This window comes from Toxotes jaculatrix, chromosome 9, assembly GCF_017976425.1.
Source record: "Toxotes jaculatrix isolate fToxJac2 chromosome 9, fToxJac2.pri, whole genome shotgun sequence".
In the NCBI taxonomy this organism is placed as follows: domain Eukaryota; kingdom Metazoa; phylum Chordata; class Actinopteri; family Toxotidae; genus Toxotes; species Toxotes jaculatrix.
In genome coordinates this window covers 22,695,992-22,711,510 of record NC_054402.1, presented here as the reverse complement: position 1 = coordinate 22,711,510, position 15,519 = coordinate 22,695,992, and the positions used below count along the sequence as shown (strand labels likewise).

Below are 15,519 nucleotides of genomic sequence, written 5' to 3'. Positions count from 1 at the left end.
ATTTCCTTCACTTCATTAAAGAGCTTTCAACAAACATTGGGCTTGAGCAAGACAGTGGGGCTAGGTCTGCCTGGTCTCCTGCTCCTTTCTGGCTTCTCCCTGAACCTGAGGTTCATTTATATTTGCTTGCTCAGATGCGTAATAGAAATCTTCCATGTAGTCATGTTACAAATATGTAAATCAGTTTCAGAGAGAGTTTTTGCATATCCACATGCTGGATCTAAGGACCCAGTGTCTTGGAAAATTGGGTTTGGGAAGTGTGTGGCATCATATCTTATAATTTGTTTTTTCAGCTGAGCTATTGTCAATTTTATATGCCACGAGGTGGACAGAGCTGGTCAACACCCCCGTTGATTCAGTTTGGATTCTGTGGCTGCCTTGACAGCTTTCACAGATGGGACACAATTGTGCTGCTTGTTCAGGATTTAGGAAATGGGCTGTCATGTAGGATTTCTGTGGATACCTGGGCACTCAGGGGTTGAGGGAAATGAAATTTCTGTCAAATTGGCTGAGGTGTGTCTGTTAAGAGAAAACTCTGAACCTTCTGTTGGGAAAGAGCTTCAATGGCAAAAAGAGATGAAAGAAGAGCGAAGGGGTTGGCTTTATTTCTCTCTGTTAAAAGAAAGAGGCTGATGATAAACTCTGGGAGAAGGGATCATGTTGTTCCAACTCGGCTGAGACTGGGGCATTGTGGTCTAGCCAGCTATTTGAAAGTCATAGGCAAACATCCAGACGCTGTGTGACGGTGCGAAAATTTGGAAACAGCCCAACATGTCATATTCTCATGTAACAAATACAGAAGTAAAAGTCAAATGTTTTTCAGGGAGTTGTCAGATGTGGATTTTTCATGTTTCTCTTTCCAACTTATTGTTGGAGAAGTCTTAACATTTATCAATTCAACTGAACTGTATTTAAAAAAAAAAAAAAAAAAAAAAAGGATAAAGGAAGGTATAGGATAGAGGAAGGAGAATGAGGACGGAGAGCTTATCCACACTGTTTCTAACTTTACTCATTTTTAATCAGGCACCTCGGAGACAGCTGCAACCGGCTAGTGGGGTCCTTTTGCGCTGGGCTGAGGAGGATTAGCTGCTAACATGCCGACTGTGGGAGTAAAAAGAGATCTTCTCTTCAAAGCTTTGGGCAGAACATACAGTGAGTAACGTTTTCTGCATTTTTAAGCAATGGACAAGTTATCTGTCTATTTATCAAATGTCCCTTTGGCTCTTAAGGACAGAGAAAGTCAGAGGACTGAACGCATTGCCTGACAGCGTCGCAGCAGCTGCTCACGAACGGCTAATTTTAACGAGCTATTTTTTATCTATACTGAATGGAAGAAAAGTTCAATGGAAATTCGCCATAAATACTAGTTTTAATAAAAACTAATTTCTGCCTAGTTCTGTGCTGAGAAGAAAGTAGTGATATTTCTGAATTGAATGTCAGCGTGATTGCATCATTTCCCCGGTTCCTGTCATTTAAATGTGGACAGGACGGCGAGATAACAACCGGTGTTCACAGGACGCTGTTTTTAATGATGTTTTCTTTTTGTTTTAGCTGACGAAGAGTTTGACGAGCTGTGCTTTGAATATGGGCTGGAGCTGGATGAAATTGTGAGTAAAAAACTTCAAATGAACCCACTGTGTTTCCTACTAATAAATGATTACAGCAGACCTTTCTCATAGCAGGAAAAGAATGCAGTGACACCTGTTACACCCTGTGTTTGTCATCCTGTTCTTTAATATTTATATCTGAACTGTGACATGTAGAAATCACATTGCTCTGCCTCATTACAGACCTCAGAGAAGGAGATAATCAGCCGAGAGCAGGGTGACACTAAGGCATCAGGAGCATCAGACATCATCCTTTACAAGATCGATGTACCGGCTAACCGCTATGACCTGCTGTGTCTGGAGGGTCTGGTCCGTGGACTGCAGATCTTCAAGAATAAGTGAGTTGACTTCAGGCCTTTGTTTTGGTGGCCAGAATATATTTTTTTTGGATAAAGGCATGCTTTGGCTGTGTCAGACTTCCTTGAAAATTACATGCTTTTCCATTGTGATTGGAGTGCATGCAGACTTGCTTTAGTTTTGCTATAGAGATTGTATTTTTGTTACAGGCTGGAGGCACCTCACTACAGACGAGTCAGCCCAGTCAGTGGGGAGCCTCAGAAGCTGATCATCACTAAGGAGGTGGGTGGAATCAGTCAGAATTTTTAATGGCAAAGTAACAGGTTGTGCCTTCAAGCTATCATTAGTTTGGTTTGCCAAAAAACAAAAATCAGTGCTTTACTGTGGTAATGAGTTAGTTCTTTTTTTTCTGTTAAGACAGCAGCAGTGCGACCCCATGCTGTGGCAGCAGTGTTGAGGAACATCACCTTCACACAGGAGCGCTATGACAGCTTCATCGAGCTGCAGGAGAAACTCCACCAAAACATCTGCAGGTCAGACAAAACACTAAGTACAACAGCATACATGGAATACCTCACCTTCTGCCAAGCAATGTCATTCAAAAGTAACCGCAGGAAATGTGGTTGCTATCACTTGTGTGAGGTGTTGATTTAACCAGTTTTATATACACTTCACTGCCACCTTGTCTCATTCACCTGCCTGGTATGGCCTGAATTGATTTCCAGGTTGTTGCTGAAAACAAAAGCATAACTGTTTTTTGGGAGCACTGTACAGATGCTTTTTCCTGAATCAAGGACCATAATATGTTGATATTTTAAGGGACAGCACTTGTGTTATTTTATGCTTTTATTTATTCAGAAGCTGATGAGTGCTTGTGTGTCCGTGCTGTAGAACTCACCCAAAAACCATGAAAAATGTGTTGGCTGACATATTCCTTCATTACAATAAACATGGCCATTGTTTTGTAGCCTGCTTACTGCAAATGATCGATGTCAGGGTACAGTTCCAGCTTGTGTTCACCCCTCACATCATTTTTTAAAGTAGTTATTATTGGAAGAAGTCACTGTATTCAACCAATAACTATGATTTGTGCAGGAAGAGGAGCTTGGTGGCGATCGGGACTCATGACCTGGACACCATCTCTGGTCCTTTCACGTTCACAGCCAAACCTCCTGGAGACATCTGCTTCAAACCTCTCAACCAGACCAAAGAGTACACTGCCACCGAGCTCATGAGCCTCTACAAGGTACACAGCTAATTAACTGGACGCTGGTGAGATGAGCTTCTTTTCTCTCTGTTTGGAGCTAACCTACTGGTGTTCTCTTGGTGCGCACAGACAGACAGCCACTTGAGACATTACCTTCACATTATTGAAGACAAGCCTGTGTATCCCATCATCTACGACAGCAACGGCATTGTCCTGTCCATGCCTCCCATCATCAATGGTGAGCACTGTCTCTGTCCTCATTTCTGGGTTTATACACTCACTTGAACAAATGTGCCTGGAATTAGAATAATTTATGTCAAAGCAAAGTGTTGTTTTATTGTGAGCAACAAATATCTGTGAAAACCATGAACCATAAAAAATTATATATTTTCTGTTTATTTTGTTTTAACCCCAAAGGTTAAAATGAACCAGTTGCCACCAGCAAAGTAACATTCAGACATCACAAATATATATAGAGATATAAAGTTTGAGGAAATAAAAACCCTTAAGATAATTTCAGTATAATGAAATGCTTTCTGTCTTATAAGTGATGAACATTGTTGTATATTTTCCAGGCGACCATTCAAGAATCACCCTAAAGACAAAGAACGTCTTCATTGAGTGCACGGCCACAGATGTAACCAAGGTACAGCTGAGGGGAGAACAATCAATCATTTTTATCACAGTAGACAAGAAAAAACAACTTTAACTTGACAATTTTCTCTACAGGCAAAGATCGTCTTGGACATGATGGTGACCATGTTCAGCGAGTATTGTTCCCAGCCTTTCACGTAAGTCACATTTCTGTCTCAAATACCAGCGTCTCTGTCTGGAGACTGACAGTGACTGGGCTCCCATGTCAGCATTTTAAGGTGGAAGATGATGAAATTCTGTGATTATTGTGAAAAACTTTTACATTTCAGGCCACATCCTACACACTGATGTCACAGGATCTGTTGTAGATCAGCTGTCACACATCTGCTGGACCTCAGTCTAATACATTTACCAGATTTATCCATTTACTTTTGTACTTCCTGTTTGTTTTGTCTTGCTGAACAAGACCCTGCTTTGACATCATGAGTAGGGTGTAGCTACCACTGTCGCCTAGTGAATTATCGACCATGAACATATATTAAAGTATCCATCATGACTGTAATGGCATTTGTTTGTTTCCAAGTATGTTTCTTGTTCTTTCATCTTCAAACAGCCTGAAATATAAATAACAATAATTACCTGTCACACGCTAATATAAGACTTTCCATTTCTCTCATGGAGGATTTGTGTCACATGGCATGTGCTCAAGATACTGATTCATTCTTTAACTCTTCCAGTTAAGTGATGGGAATATAATCAAGTCCATCATTAAGGTTCAATGAATGAATGAGTGAAGGGCAAGAGTATTAATATCTCTCTTCCTGCTCTTTCAGGGTGGAGGAGGCTGAGGTGGTGTACCCAGATGGCAAGACCTGCATGTACCCGGTACTGTATTCACTTTAATCAGATTGAACTCTGTGCTTTTTTTTTTTTTTTTTTTTTTTTTAAATGTGACATGAAACTCGTTTCCTGTCTGCTAATGCTCTGCTGCTGGTTTGCACTGTAGGAGCTGGCTTACAGGAAGGAGAAGCTGTCCGGCGAGTTCGTCAACCGCAAAGTTGGCATCAAGTAAGTTATTTGGATGCACTCAGTAAAACACTCAGGATGCCAGACAGAAGTAAAATCTGAGGAAAGTTCCTGCTGGTAAAAGTTTGTTAAGATGCTTTCTGTTTTGCTTTTGTCACAATTTTTGCATCATCACGTTCAGATGTATGTAATTAACTTAGTGTTAATGATTCATTTCTTTGTTTTACTGTGCTCTTCCAGTACAATTACACACTTTTCAACTTTTATTTTCTTTTAACTGTTGCATATTTTTATTGTTGGGTGTATTTAGTTTGACAATTTCAGATTAATTCTGGACTGATAAACAAAAGTCACACAGAACAGTTGACGTATTGGACAGAGTTTATGTATATAACCTGTTTTTCAGCCAGTTTGTATCTGGAGTTTGTTTAATTTGCTGTAATTTCGTTCTTTGGTTTTCATACCAAACAAAACTATCAGCGTTTTCCCTTCTACAGTTTTTGCATTACTCCCAGTTATTAGATAATATTCTCACTTATCATACACTTTATCAAAGTCTGGTTGGAAAACACTGCCTGCTCACTGGCTGCTCGGTGTCCGTGTTTCCTCAGAAACATGATAAATCACACTTTTTAAAAGAACAGCGTTTGTTTCTGTTTCTCCTCACAGTGAGTCAGCTGAGAACATCGCCCAGCTGCTGACCAGGATGTGCCTGCGCTCTCAGGCTACAGGTGTTGGTGATGAGATCGAGGTCGAGATCCCACCCACACGGTCGGACGTCATCCACGCCTGTGACATCATGGAGGACGCCGCCGTCGCCTACGGTTTCAACAACATCACCCGCACCACGCCACGCACCTACACCATAGCCAACCAGGTGCGTGTTTTTTCTTGTGCGTGTTTGATGTGTGTGTGTGTCCATATAACCAGCTGCTGTTGTATCTCATCAAATATGTTCTGTGTTTCTATATGTTTACTTGTATGTATGTTCACAGTTCCCACTGAATAAACTGACAGAGCTGCTGAGACAAGACCTGGCAGCTGCTGGGTTCACAGAGGCCCTCAACTTTGCCTTGGTAAGAAAGAGACAAAGACTGAGACATACAAACATTCTGTTTTTTCCTTTAAAATGCTCCAAGGAAGGTGTCTCTGCTGTCTACCTGCAGTGCTCTGAAGAAGATATAGCAGACAAGCTGGGGAAGAAGATCTCAGAAACCAAAGCTGTTCACATCTCTAACCCCAAGACAGCTGAGTTCCAGGTAAAGAAGAACACAACAGAGATTCTGTAAATAAAACAAGAGTTACAACAGTATAAAATGAGTTGGATTAAGTAAGAGTGCTTTTACATCTGGAGAATTGTTTCAAACAAGAAAGAAGCTAGATTTATAAATTGTTTTTTTTTTTTTTTTAGTCATCATCTAGCCAAATTTAAAATTTTGTCTTCTACCCATCAAAATAAACAATCAAAAAAAAAAAAAACATTACATGTAATCAAATCAAGCGAAAGCTTTTTGTAAGTCTGCCAGTCTCCTCTCAACCTCAGTGGACTCTCAGTTGACATTAGGGTCAGTTAATCAATCAGTTTCTCTCTGGGGAGAATGATATGTGTAGCAAAAGCTCATGTTGATCCGAAAGGTTTTAAATTAAAGTTTTCTTCCAACAAGATCAAAGGTCATAGTCCAAAGTCCTGCACTGTCCCTTTGGATCCTAAATGTATCTGCAGTTGTGTAGGAGAGGACAAAAAACAGTTTTACCTTTGTTTTATTTGGTGTGCATGTTGTACTTGTGTAAGGACATATTCTGTGTGCTTTGTGGACACCATGAGGTAGCTCTGTGACATCTGAGAAATGATCACACTAACTGATGTTACAGTTCAGTATGTGCTGCAAATTATGTCCAAACAAACGCGAAAATGTTGACACCAAATCAAGAAAGTTAAAACTGTACTTCGGTTGTGTTTTCTCAGTAACAGTTACGCTCATTAAAACTCAGAATGATGGTTAAAAATCAGGACAGTGAGGTAAAGAAGTCAGACATCCTGCAGGAATGTTTTGAAAATTCAAAAACCAGCCAGAGACCAAATGATCCACCCTTAGTTGTTTTGTTATTTTTCCAGAAGAGGGTGCTCTCCTCCTCTCTAGCAGACCAAAGTCGTTTTTCCAACTTAATTGCTGTGTTTCTCCACCAGGTGGCGCGCACCACCTTGCTGCCGGGTCTTCTGAAAACCATAGCTGCCAACAGGAAGATGCCCCTTCCCCTCAAACTGTTTGAGATATCTGATGTGGTGCTGAAGGATGGGACCAAAGGTAGACGTCTGCATGTGATAAGTGATAGAGGAAATTATGTATAATAATTTATACTATAAATAAGTTAGTATAAATTTTTGTAATTGTCATTTTGTAATAGTTCTTTGAAACATCATTTAGATACCGTGGTGCTAAAACTTTCTGTTAGAATTAATGTTTACAGTGTAGAGATTTTTACATGTGAAGAATCTGAACAGTCAATTTAGGCAAATCTTATTATTGACAATGTAGTCCTCATTCATTTTTCCATAAATATAAGACAAACAAAACAAAGAGATACATCTACTGTCAGATGTATCTTTAATAAAAAGCCAACATTGACTTGATAAATCACCAAGTCATCGGTAAAGCCCTGCTCTCCATGTCCCTCACACTCCCTCCCCCTCATCCCACCAACCAGATGTCGGGGCGAGAAACAGCCGGCGTTTCTGTGCCGTTTACTACAACAAGAGCCCGGGCTTCGAGGTGATCCACGGCCTGCTGGACCGAACCATGCAGCTGCTGGAGGTGAAGTCTGCCCGAGACGAGGGCTACCACATCCAGGCTGCAGACGGTAAGAATCCTAGGGAGTGAGGGGGTTGGAAACCGACAGCCAGGACTATAGGAATGTACTTAAGAGCTAGCTTTGGGGGTAAATATTTTAAGACTGGGATTAAACCCAGTGACAGATTTGAACCCCTGTGATCTAGAACATGTTAATGTACAAGCTGGTGAACAAATAAATCTGGGTCACGTGAGGTTAAAAGGCAGGTTTTGCTGAGATTATGTAAATCCAGCCTGCGATGAGCAGCAGCCGCATTGTTGTGTTTGTTTCCAGGACGTCATGTACCTTGTTTCATTGAGGGGGCACAGTTTCCATGGCAGTGATGTGCACTATTTTGCTTCCACTTAAAATGAACTTGCAACATGGGTGGGTAGTTTAGATTGGAACTACAGAGGGGACAGACAAAGAGTTTGATACACAGGAAAAAACATCTTGATAATGATGTGAGTAGTCACGACAAGTGGGTCCCCGTGTTATGTGTGTGTCATCTGCACCATCACCATTGTTTTGTAACAGCTTGAATTAAAGAGTAGCTCAATATAATTGCTAATAACTATAATATGTTTTGATACAAACATTGGTAAATTAATGTTAATGTCTGCTCAAGCTTTATTTTAAGTTCAAACAGAGATAACATGTCTAGATTTACATTTATAAACGTATATCCTCACTTATTGTATTGTCAGCGAATGAAAAGTATCTGAAGACATTACACACAGCCTGAATAGACAAAAGTATAACATCTTAAAACGGAATCAGTGAAATAAAACGTGTGGCCTGTTTCTCCCTGCTTCAAAATCCAGACAAATACAGGACACTGACACAGGCTAACACTAACTAGTCACGACTCAGTGAACAAGTAACAAGATGCTAAACATGGCAACGTTGTTTATGAAGCTTTAACTAACTGACAGCCTCCATCCAGTGGAGTCATTCTGTGTTAATAGTCTGATTTGAGAATATTGATTCATAAGTATTATGAATTTAATATATAAGAGAGAAATAATGCATTCTCCAAAGCAATCAGATGTCAGATTGTCTGTTTAGGAAAGTTACAGAAACAACCCTCCCCTTACTCTGACGTCAGAGAGGTGCAGAGAGAGGAGGGTTTGTTCACCCACTCGACCATCTGACGATCAGTTTTGATGGAGTAACCTGTGCCTTAATGCAGCCAGTGCAGCGTTTCACGGTTCCAGCCGGCCATGACAGTTGTGGAACATCACGAAATGATGTGAAGTAAACAAAGGGGCAACTTTACAGGGTTATAATAGGAGAAGTGAATCCATTTTATAGTTTTGTACCCATTTAAAATGGAAAGCACTTAAGAAGAGTGACATTAACAAACTGAGGAATAACAAGTGTTATTTTACTTTGCAAACTCTCTAAAAGGAATTTAACATCTGTGGGAAATTCGCTTTTTGCTCCTTCTGAACAGAAATTCCTTCTGCTCCGTTTAATTTGGCTTGTGTTCTGTCGCCAAACTCAGCAACCGAATCACCTTACCCCAGTAAATCAGGATAACTCTGTTCTCTCCCCTTCATGCGATGAGGGAAACCAAATAGCCTTGACATAAAAATGTTCCTGTCATCATTTTGCTTAATAAAAATCCAAGGTGTCGTATCAGCACTCGTGGCTCATAGACTGTGGGGCCAAGAACACAACTTCGCTGCGTCTCTGATGATGAAATACATCTGTGCCAGAGTGCAAATTTCTCTCCGATTTTCTGTTTAAAGCCTTCATGACTGAGATGATTAGGTCAGTCACGTTGCATCAGCTCTGCAAGTCTGTTAAGACTTTTGATGAGCTTTATTCTGAAAGGCTGTTTCACTCAGTAATGGAGAAGAGCACAAATTAATTTAGTTGTGCTTAGTTCGGTTACATTAACCAGTGGTGACGTGTGACTGTCACAGTGATGCTCTCAGTGGAGTTGTGTTTAAACAGCAGGTAGACAGTTAGGTGTCACCTTTCTGATGATCTGTTCCTGTGAGATTAGTCATGAAAAAGGTTTGATTTGAGGGTCTGAAGTGCTGCTATCTGTGTGCATCTTGGCTCCAATTTTCCCAGAGAGACTCTCATGCATCATCTGAGTTTTGGATTCCTCGCTGACTCCTTCCTCTTTCCGTACTCACTCTCTCTCTCTCAACTCCATCCTATCTACCTCTCCACCCACGTCTTGGCTTGCATGCTCCAAGGTCACGCTGCTGGATGTCTGCTCTGGCTCTGCTGCCCCATTCAGACTGCAAATCAATGGGCTCAAGTATCAGTGAATGAGAGCGGAGAGAGGAGAGGGTGAAGGCAGACAGAAGAGCGGAAGAAGGGATGAGATGAGGCTAGAGGGTGCAGAAAAAGAGAGGGTGGCGGGTGGGGTGGGGGTGACAGAAGAGCGACAGAGTGACGGCTGGAGGTGTAAGCAAGAAAAGGGTCTGAGAGCGTGTCTGCAGTGTGGGAGAGTGCATGGGAGTCACGTCACCCACTGCAGTGCTGAGCAGCAAGACAGATTGGCACATACAACACCCATCCAGCGGGCGCTTAGACTGTCCATTTGACAGGCACACACGCTTACAAGGGAGCCGAAATGGACGTGCTCTCAAAGTGTGCTCTAATGCACAGCACACCACACTGGACACACACACACACACACTCCCCTTTTCTTTCCTGTTTTTTTTTTTCCACACACTATGCACCATTAGCCTAATCTCCTCCACATATGTCAGCGTGTCCTTAACCCCATTACAAGGTCGTGACCCAGTCTAAGAGCTCACCTGACGCAGGCAAACACCCTCAGGATGTGTCCATCAGCAGGTCGAAACAGCACCACCACTAACCCACCATCACTCCCAGCACAGAGAGGGTGAGTGGCTGAGGGAATACATGTCAGCTGAGTTTCCCCCACTCAGCGGGAGAAAAGGATGAAATAACGAGTTCGGGGATCAGAGGCGGAGGAAAAAACCACTTAAGAGGCAGATGCCTGTGTTTCACTTAACTACTGTGTCCAATGCAAGGTCTAGGCCCATATAGCCTTGGTTAGGAAAGAGACCATGTTCGTTTGGTTTTGAGTGTTTGGCCTCTACTTATTACTGAAGATTTATACCAGTGTTTGCCATAATTGACTTTTGGCAATGGAAACAAGTAGTGAACCAATGTTGTCACATCATGCTTTAAGTTGATGCAGCGAGCTTGTTATAGAGCAGTCGCTTATTTGCACATTAAGCAGTTACAGAGAAACATTATTATTCATTTGGAGTGGTGTCTCTGGCCACCTGTCCTGTCACGGTCACCAGCTCGTAGCTGTGTCTGTCTGCAGTTTGGTGTTGAGCAGGTAGTGAGTTTTTAGAGCTTTTTTTTTTTTTTTAACAGCTGCCTGCTGTGGCTGGAAATGACTGCTCTGAGAGCAGTGAGAGTGAGCCAGAACACTGAAGCTGAAGGCTGGACAGCTGAACAATGAGCTGAAACTTGCTATAAAGCTCCGTAACGCAGGGGAGAGCTGCAGATTTAGGGGATAATTGTCACAGTATTTTCACTTTGTAATTCGATAAAGTGTTCCCATCATTTTTTTTTTGGTTTACCTCCAAATAAAGTGGTTTTGATAGGCTGGATAAACTGTTGTTGCTCATGGTTGCTCATAAGTGGGAGATATTTTTTTCTTAATGTTAAGAAAGCTCATGAAAAGACCACAACTGCTAATGAAAAGATCCTAAGTGCTGTCTGTGTGTTCAGAGCCTGATAGAGCTTACTCCTCTGTGCCACAGAGCTCCTTTCTAATCCAGAAATGATTAATAACACATTAGTGAGCCACACTCATGCACCGGTGACATGTTTGTTCATTAAGATGAACACATGCACTGTAGTTTTTGAGTCAGAGGCACATAACACCATCTCTCTGCTGTAAATAGTTTTAATACAACTGAAAATAGTGCCAGTAAATGCACTATTGAAAATTAAAATTTGCAGTTGTAAATTTGTTGTTAAGAAACGGCCAAACACATTGTTGGTGGTTGACAGTAACAAAAATAGAGAATATCAGAATATTGACAGACTTTTCTTTGTCTCGTGATATTAAACTCAATATCTTTAGGTTGTGGAGTGAAATGTCATAACATCACCTTGGGCTTTAGGAGGCACTGATGGCCAGTTTTAGTTAGTGACATTAAGTTCTGACAATCTATGCACCAAACAATTAATCAAGAAAATAACTGGCAGATAAATGGACAATGAAACAGCACTGACACCATCTCAGGTCCATAAAACCCACACTATTTTACAGTGGGCGATGCATTAGTTTCACTTTGTTTTCTGGATCCAGTGAGAACCTGTATGAGTTCTCAGTCCATTTGTCTGAAATGACAACAAATCCTATAGAAAAACAAAGTCAGTATCAGCCAGTTATATTGGCTGGTATCTGATGCAACCGTCTAACTCTCTCTTCCGCTGAAAGCTCTGCTCAAAGTTGGAGGCGAGTGGGCGGAAAGTGGCCTGGCTCAAGTGTAGGATTTTCATTGACTGACTGGTTATTTAAGATGTACCAAAGCTATTTATATAGTTGCCATGGCATCCTGCTCATGGTACAAGTAGATGACGTGTGAACCGACGCAAGCACATTCCACCAATTTAATACTCCTAACAGACACAGAACAGGCAGCTGAAATCAATGGTAGAGTTTCCCTGCTTTGGTTACCTCCTCTCTTTCTCTCTCTCTCTCTCACACACACACACACACACACACGCACGCACGCACGCACACTCACACACACACATTTGAAAGCATGGTCCATGTGTTTTGTGAGCCTTCATCCATAGTGATGAGTGAGCATCTAAGCAGTGGGCTCTGGAACCCATTAGCAAGGCAGCGTGGGAAGAAGCAGTGCACTCTGGGAGAAAGCCATGTCTCTGCGTGTGGGGCTGTTGTCATAGCAACCCCTGTATCTTGTTAAATCTCTGACAAGTCCATCTTTCTGTCTGTGTGTCCGTGTGTTTGAACAAAGTGAGCAAACGCCTCTCACACTGACACGAGTGTTTTCATCTCACTATTGATAAAGGCTTTTTATTCCATCCGGATTGAAGTGACCTTTACTCCTGACGCTCACACACATACTGGACTGTCAGAGTTTAATCAGAAGGAGAAGTGTGTGTGTCTGTGTGAGACAGTAACTGAGACAGAAAATCCAATTATGGTCAAATGTCCTCCAGAGGTGGTTGCCTTAGAGTAATGACCTGGGACATTTTCACATAAACAGTGTACATTTTGCTGTTCTGTCAATGACTGATACTAAACAGTAGTTTATAACCAGTCCATCAAAGCTTTTTATGTCCACATCTGGACAAGCTTTCAGTGGAAAACATATCTGGTGCACAGCAGGGCTGCAGTCAACTGAAGAAAATCTTCGACTGAAATCGTACCTACTCTTCGACCAATCGATTGGTCGAAGAGTAGGCCAGTTTATATCTGCACATTATCTGTAGATGAACTAAATCAATACTTATTGCACTCCGCCTGCTAGCCTTATTAGCCTAAATGAATTCTAAATAAACATAAAGGGTAGTGCTTTTAACATATATTAATACACCAATGAGACACTAATGAGAATTTGATCGGCTGAGAGCTTTTCAACCAACCAGTTGACCGGGAGACTACAGCTTTAGTGCACAGGAAGTGATGCCTTATAAGTTTTGGGTTTGCTTGGAATAACTGGTGCAGAGCTGATCATTGACAACCAATGTGGGTGAGCAAACCATTATCAAGAGAAAATCATGGAACAATAAACGAAGCACAGTATAACACCCACACTGTATAACTGACTCATGATCTCTGTGATGTGCAAGAAACAGTTAAACAAAGCACTTGACACCAAGGATGTCACTAAGACTTTAATAAAAATGAATGCTTCAGCAGTAAAGAATATAAAGTATTATACAGTCTAGACCTCTTCTTTATGAAAAGTGCCCTGAGATAACCTTTGTTATTGTTTGGTGCCATATAAATCAAAAGTGTAACTACATCTCAAGTGTACATGCACCAACTATGTGAAGTGGCAGAAACCCGATCCAAGAAACTCCCTGATCAAACAGATGGCTTGTTAGATAGTAACACACTGGTCAAAAATAGTTTGTGAGGATACAAACAGATTACAAATGAGCTAGAGGAGGTGAAAACTGCTTTGGAAGGACACTAATATTACTCAAGGATGTGGAAGTGCCTTGGCCTTTTAGCAAGAGAAAGTGTATGAAACATATTTGTACACAGGCCTAATATTAGTGGATGAAGTAACCAAGGTCCATTTGGAATTGTCCTCTCTCTTACAGTAATGATTTACCCATTTTTCTTTAGATGCCACCTTTTTTCCCGGTCGCTGCGCAGAGATCTTTGTCCGTGGAAAGAGCGTCGGGCGTCTCGGAGTCCTCCACCCGGACGTCATCAACCGCTTCGAGCTGACCATGCCCTGCTCGGCCCTGGAGATGGACATCGAGCCTTTCCTGTGATTTCACCTTCTTAAACCTAAACCCTTACTCAGGAAATGCAGCCCAGTTTATATTCTCACATCAAAACAGAAAGCAATGAGATTTATGAGGAAAATACAGGGCCTGAAATTTGTTGAATACATAACTGGTGTTTGGTTTGTGTGCTTGTAGTGTGATGCAGATCTGTTCAGCTGGTGCATGGGAAAACTGAAGGACAAAAATGTGCAGCATCTTAATAAGGAGCTGTTGTGTTTTTATACATCAGTAACAAGGCTGTTTCTACTAAAGTCAGAAGAATTAAAAATTAACAAGGCTCCTTTGTGTTTGTGACGTGAATGGTGTGCATCTGTGTGTGGGCTTGTACATGCATGCCTGGTCTTAATTTAGGTTACTTGTGCCTTGGGGTTAGTGCATGGTAATTAATCTCAGTGACTCATTACCTGTTGCTTTGTTGCCTTGGTTCTTACAGTGGCCACACTGCTGAAACCCTCCTCACACACGACGTCCCCATGCAGGAAGTCATCAAGCACAAGTTCCCCACGCAAAACGAATGCTCGCACGCTCCGGCCTCCCGCCCAACTTCTACAAAAACTGTGTTTGGTGACATGAGCACGCCAGCCGGTCTTAAAGCTCTCAATGATTTTCTGGCAGACAAAAGCTACATAGAGGGCTTCGCAGCATCTCAAGCTGACATGGCAGTGTTTGACGCCATCCCTTCTGCTCCATCGTTGACCTTCTGCCACCTCCTGCGCTGGTACATGCACATCCGATCCTTCCAGAGGGAAAGCGCTAACCTCCCATCAGCCAAGAGTCAGTTTGTCCTCCCGGCTATTCCCCCCGCCTCGACAGACAGCGCCAGCGACGATGACATAGACCTATTTGGCTCGGACGACGAGGCAGAGAGCGCAGAGGCGGCTAGAATCAAGGAGCAGCGCCTCGCCGACTACGCCGCCAAGAAGTCCAAGAAGCCAGCTCTTGTCGCCAAGTCCTCCATCTTGCTTGACGTAAAGCCCTGGGATGATGAGACGGACATGGCCAAGCTGGAGGAGTGTGTCCGCAGCGTCAGCATGGACGGGCTGCTGTGGGGGCAGTCCAAGCTGGTCCCAGTGGGCTACGGCATCAAGAAGCTCCAGATAGGATGCGTAGTGGAGGATGAAAAAGTGGGCACGGATCTGCTGGAGGAAGCCATCACTGCCTTTGAGGACTACGTTCAGTCTGTGGATGTGGCTGCTTTCAACAAGATCTGAATCCAGACAGAATAAATCTCATGGTAACATCTGATGTTTTCTGGTCTTAGCTTGAGATACAGGTAATGTAGTATGAAACACAGTGTTCAATAGCTATTCCAACGTCCATGTAACAAAACAATAACCAAAGCTCAGGTCCTTCATTTATAAAGACTGTTGATCCTTTGATACAAGTACAAAAGCTTCATGCCCACAAACGTCAAATAAAGCCATTCTAACTTGTAATTTCTGCTTT

General features: G+C 42.2%; 1 protein-coding gene across 1 annotated transcript; it reads left to right on the top strand.

The window, feature by feature from the left end:
• The first annotated feature begins 1,022 nt into the window (after positions 1–1,022).
• On the top strand, positions 1,023–15,505 carry farsb (phenylalanyl-tRNA synthetase subunit beta). The gene is made up of 18 exons (XM_041045718.1): positions 1,023–1,152; positions 1,552–1,607; positions 1,791–1,945; positions 2,114–2,186; positions 2,322–2,437; positions 3,000–3,150; positions 3,241–3,349; positions 3,687–3,757; positions 3,841–3,902; positions 4,539–4,590; positions 4,712–4,773; positions 5,401–5,608; positions 5,727–5,807; positions 5,898–5,990; positions 6,920–7,037; positions 7,438–7,590; positions 13,907–14,054; positions 14,507–15,505. Exons 1-18 carry the CDS (start codon positions 1,095–1,097, stop codon positions 15,282–15,284), a joined length of 2,544 nt encoding a protein of 847 aa, XP_040901652.1. The 5' UTR covers positions 1,023–1,094; the 3' UTR covers positions 15,285–15,505.
• Positions 15,506–15,519: the final 14 nt, after the last annotated feature.

Coding starts and splice junctions, on each gene's coding strand:
- farsb (XM_041045718.1), top strand. CDS start 1,095: ATGCCGACTGTGGGAGTAAAAAGAGATCTTCTCTTCAAAGCTTTGGGC. Junction 2,438..2,999: donor CTCCACCAAAACATCTGCAG/GTCAGACAAAAC, acceptor TGATTTGTGCAG/GAAGAGGAGCTTGGTGGCGA. Junction 5,991..6,919: donor CCAAGACAGCTGAGTTCCAG/GTAAAGAAGAAC, acceptor TTTCTCCACCAG/GTGGCGCGCACCACCTTGCT.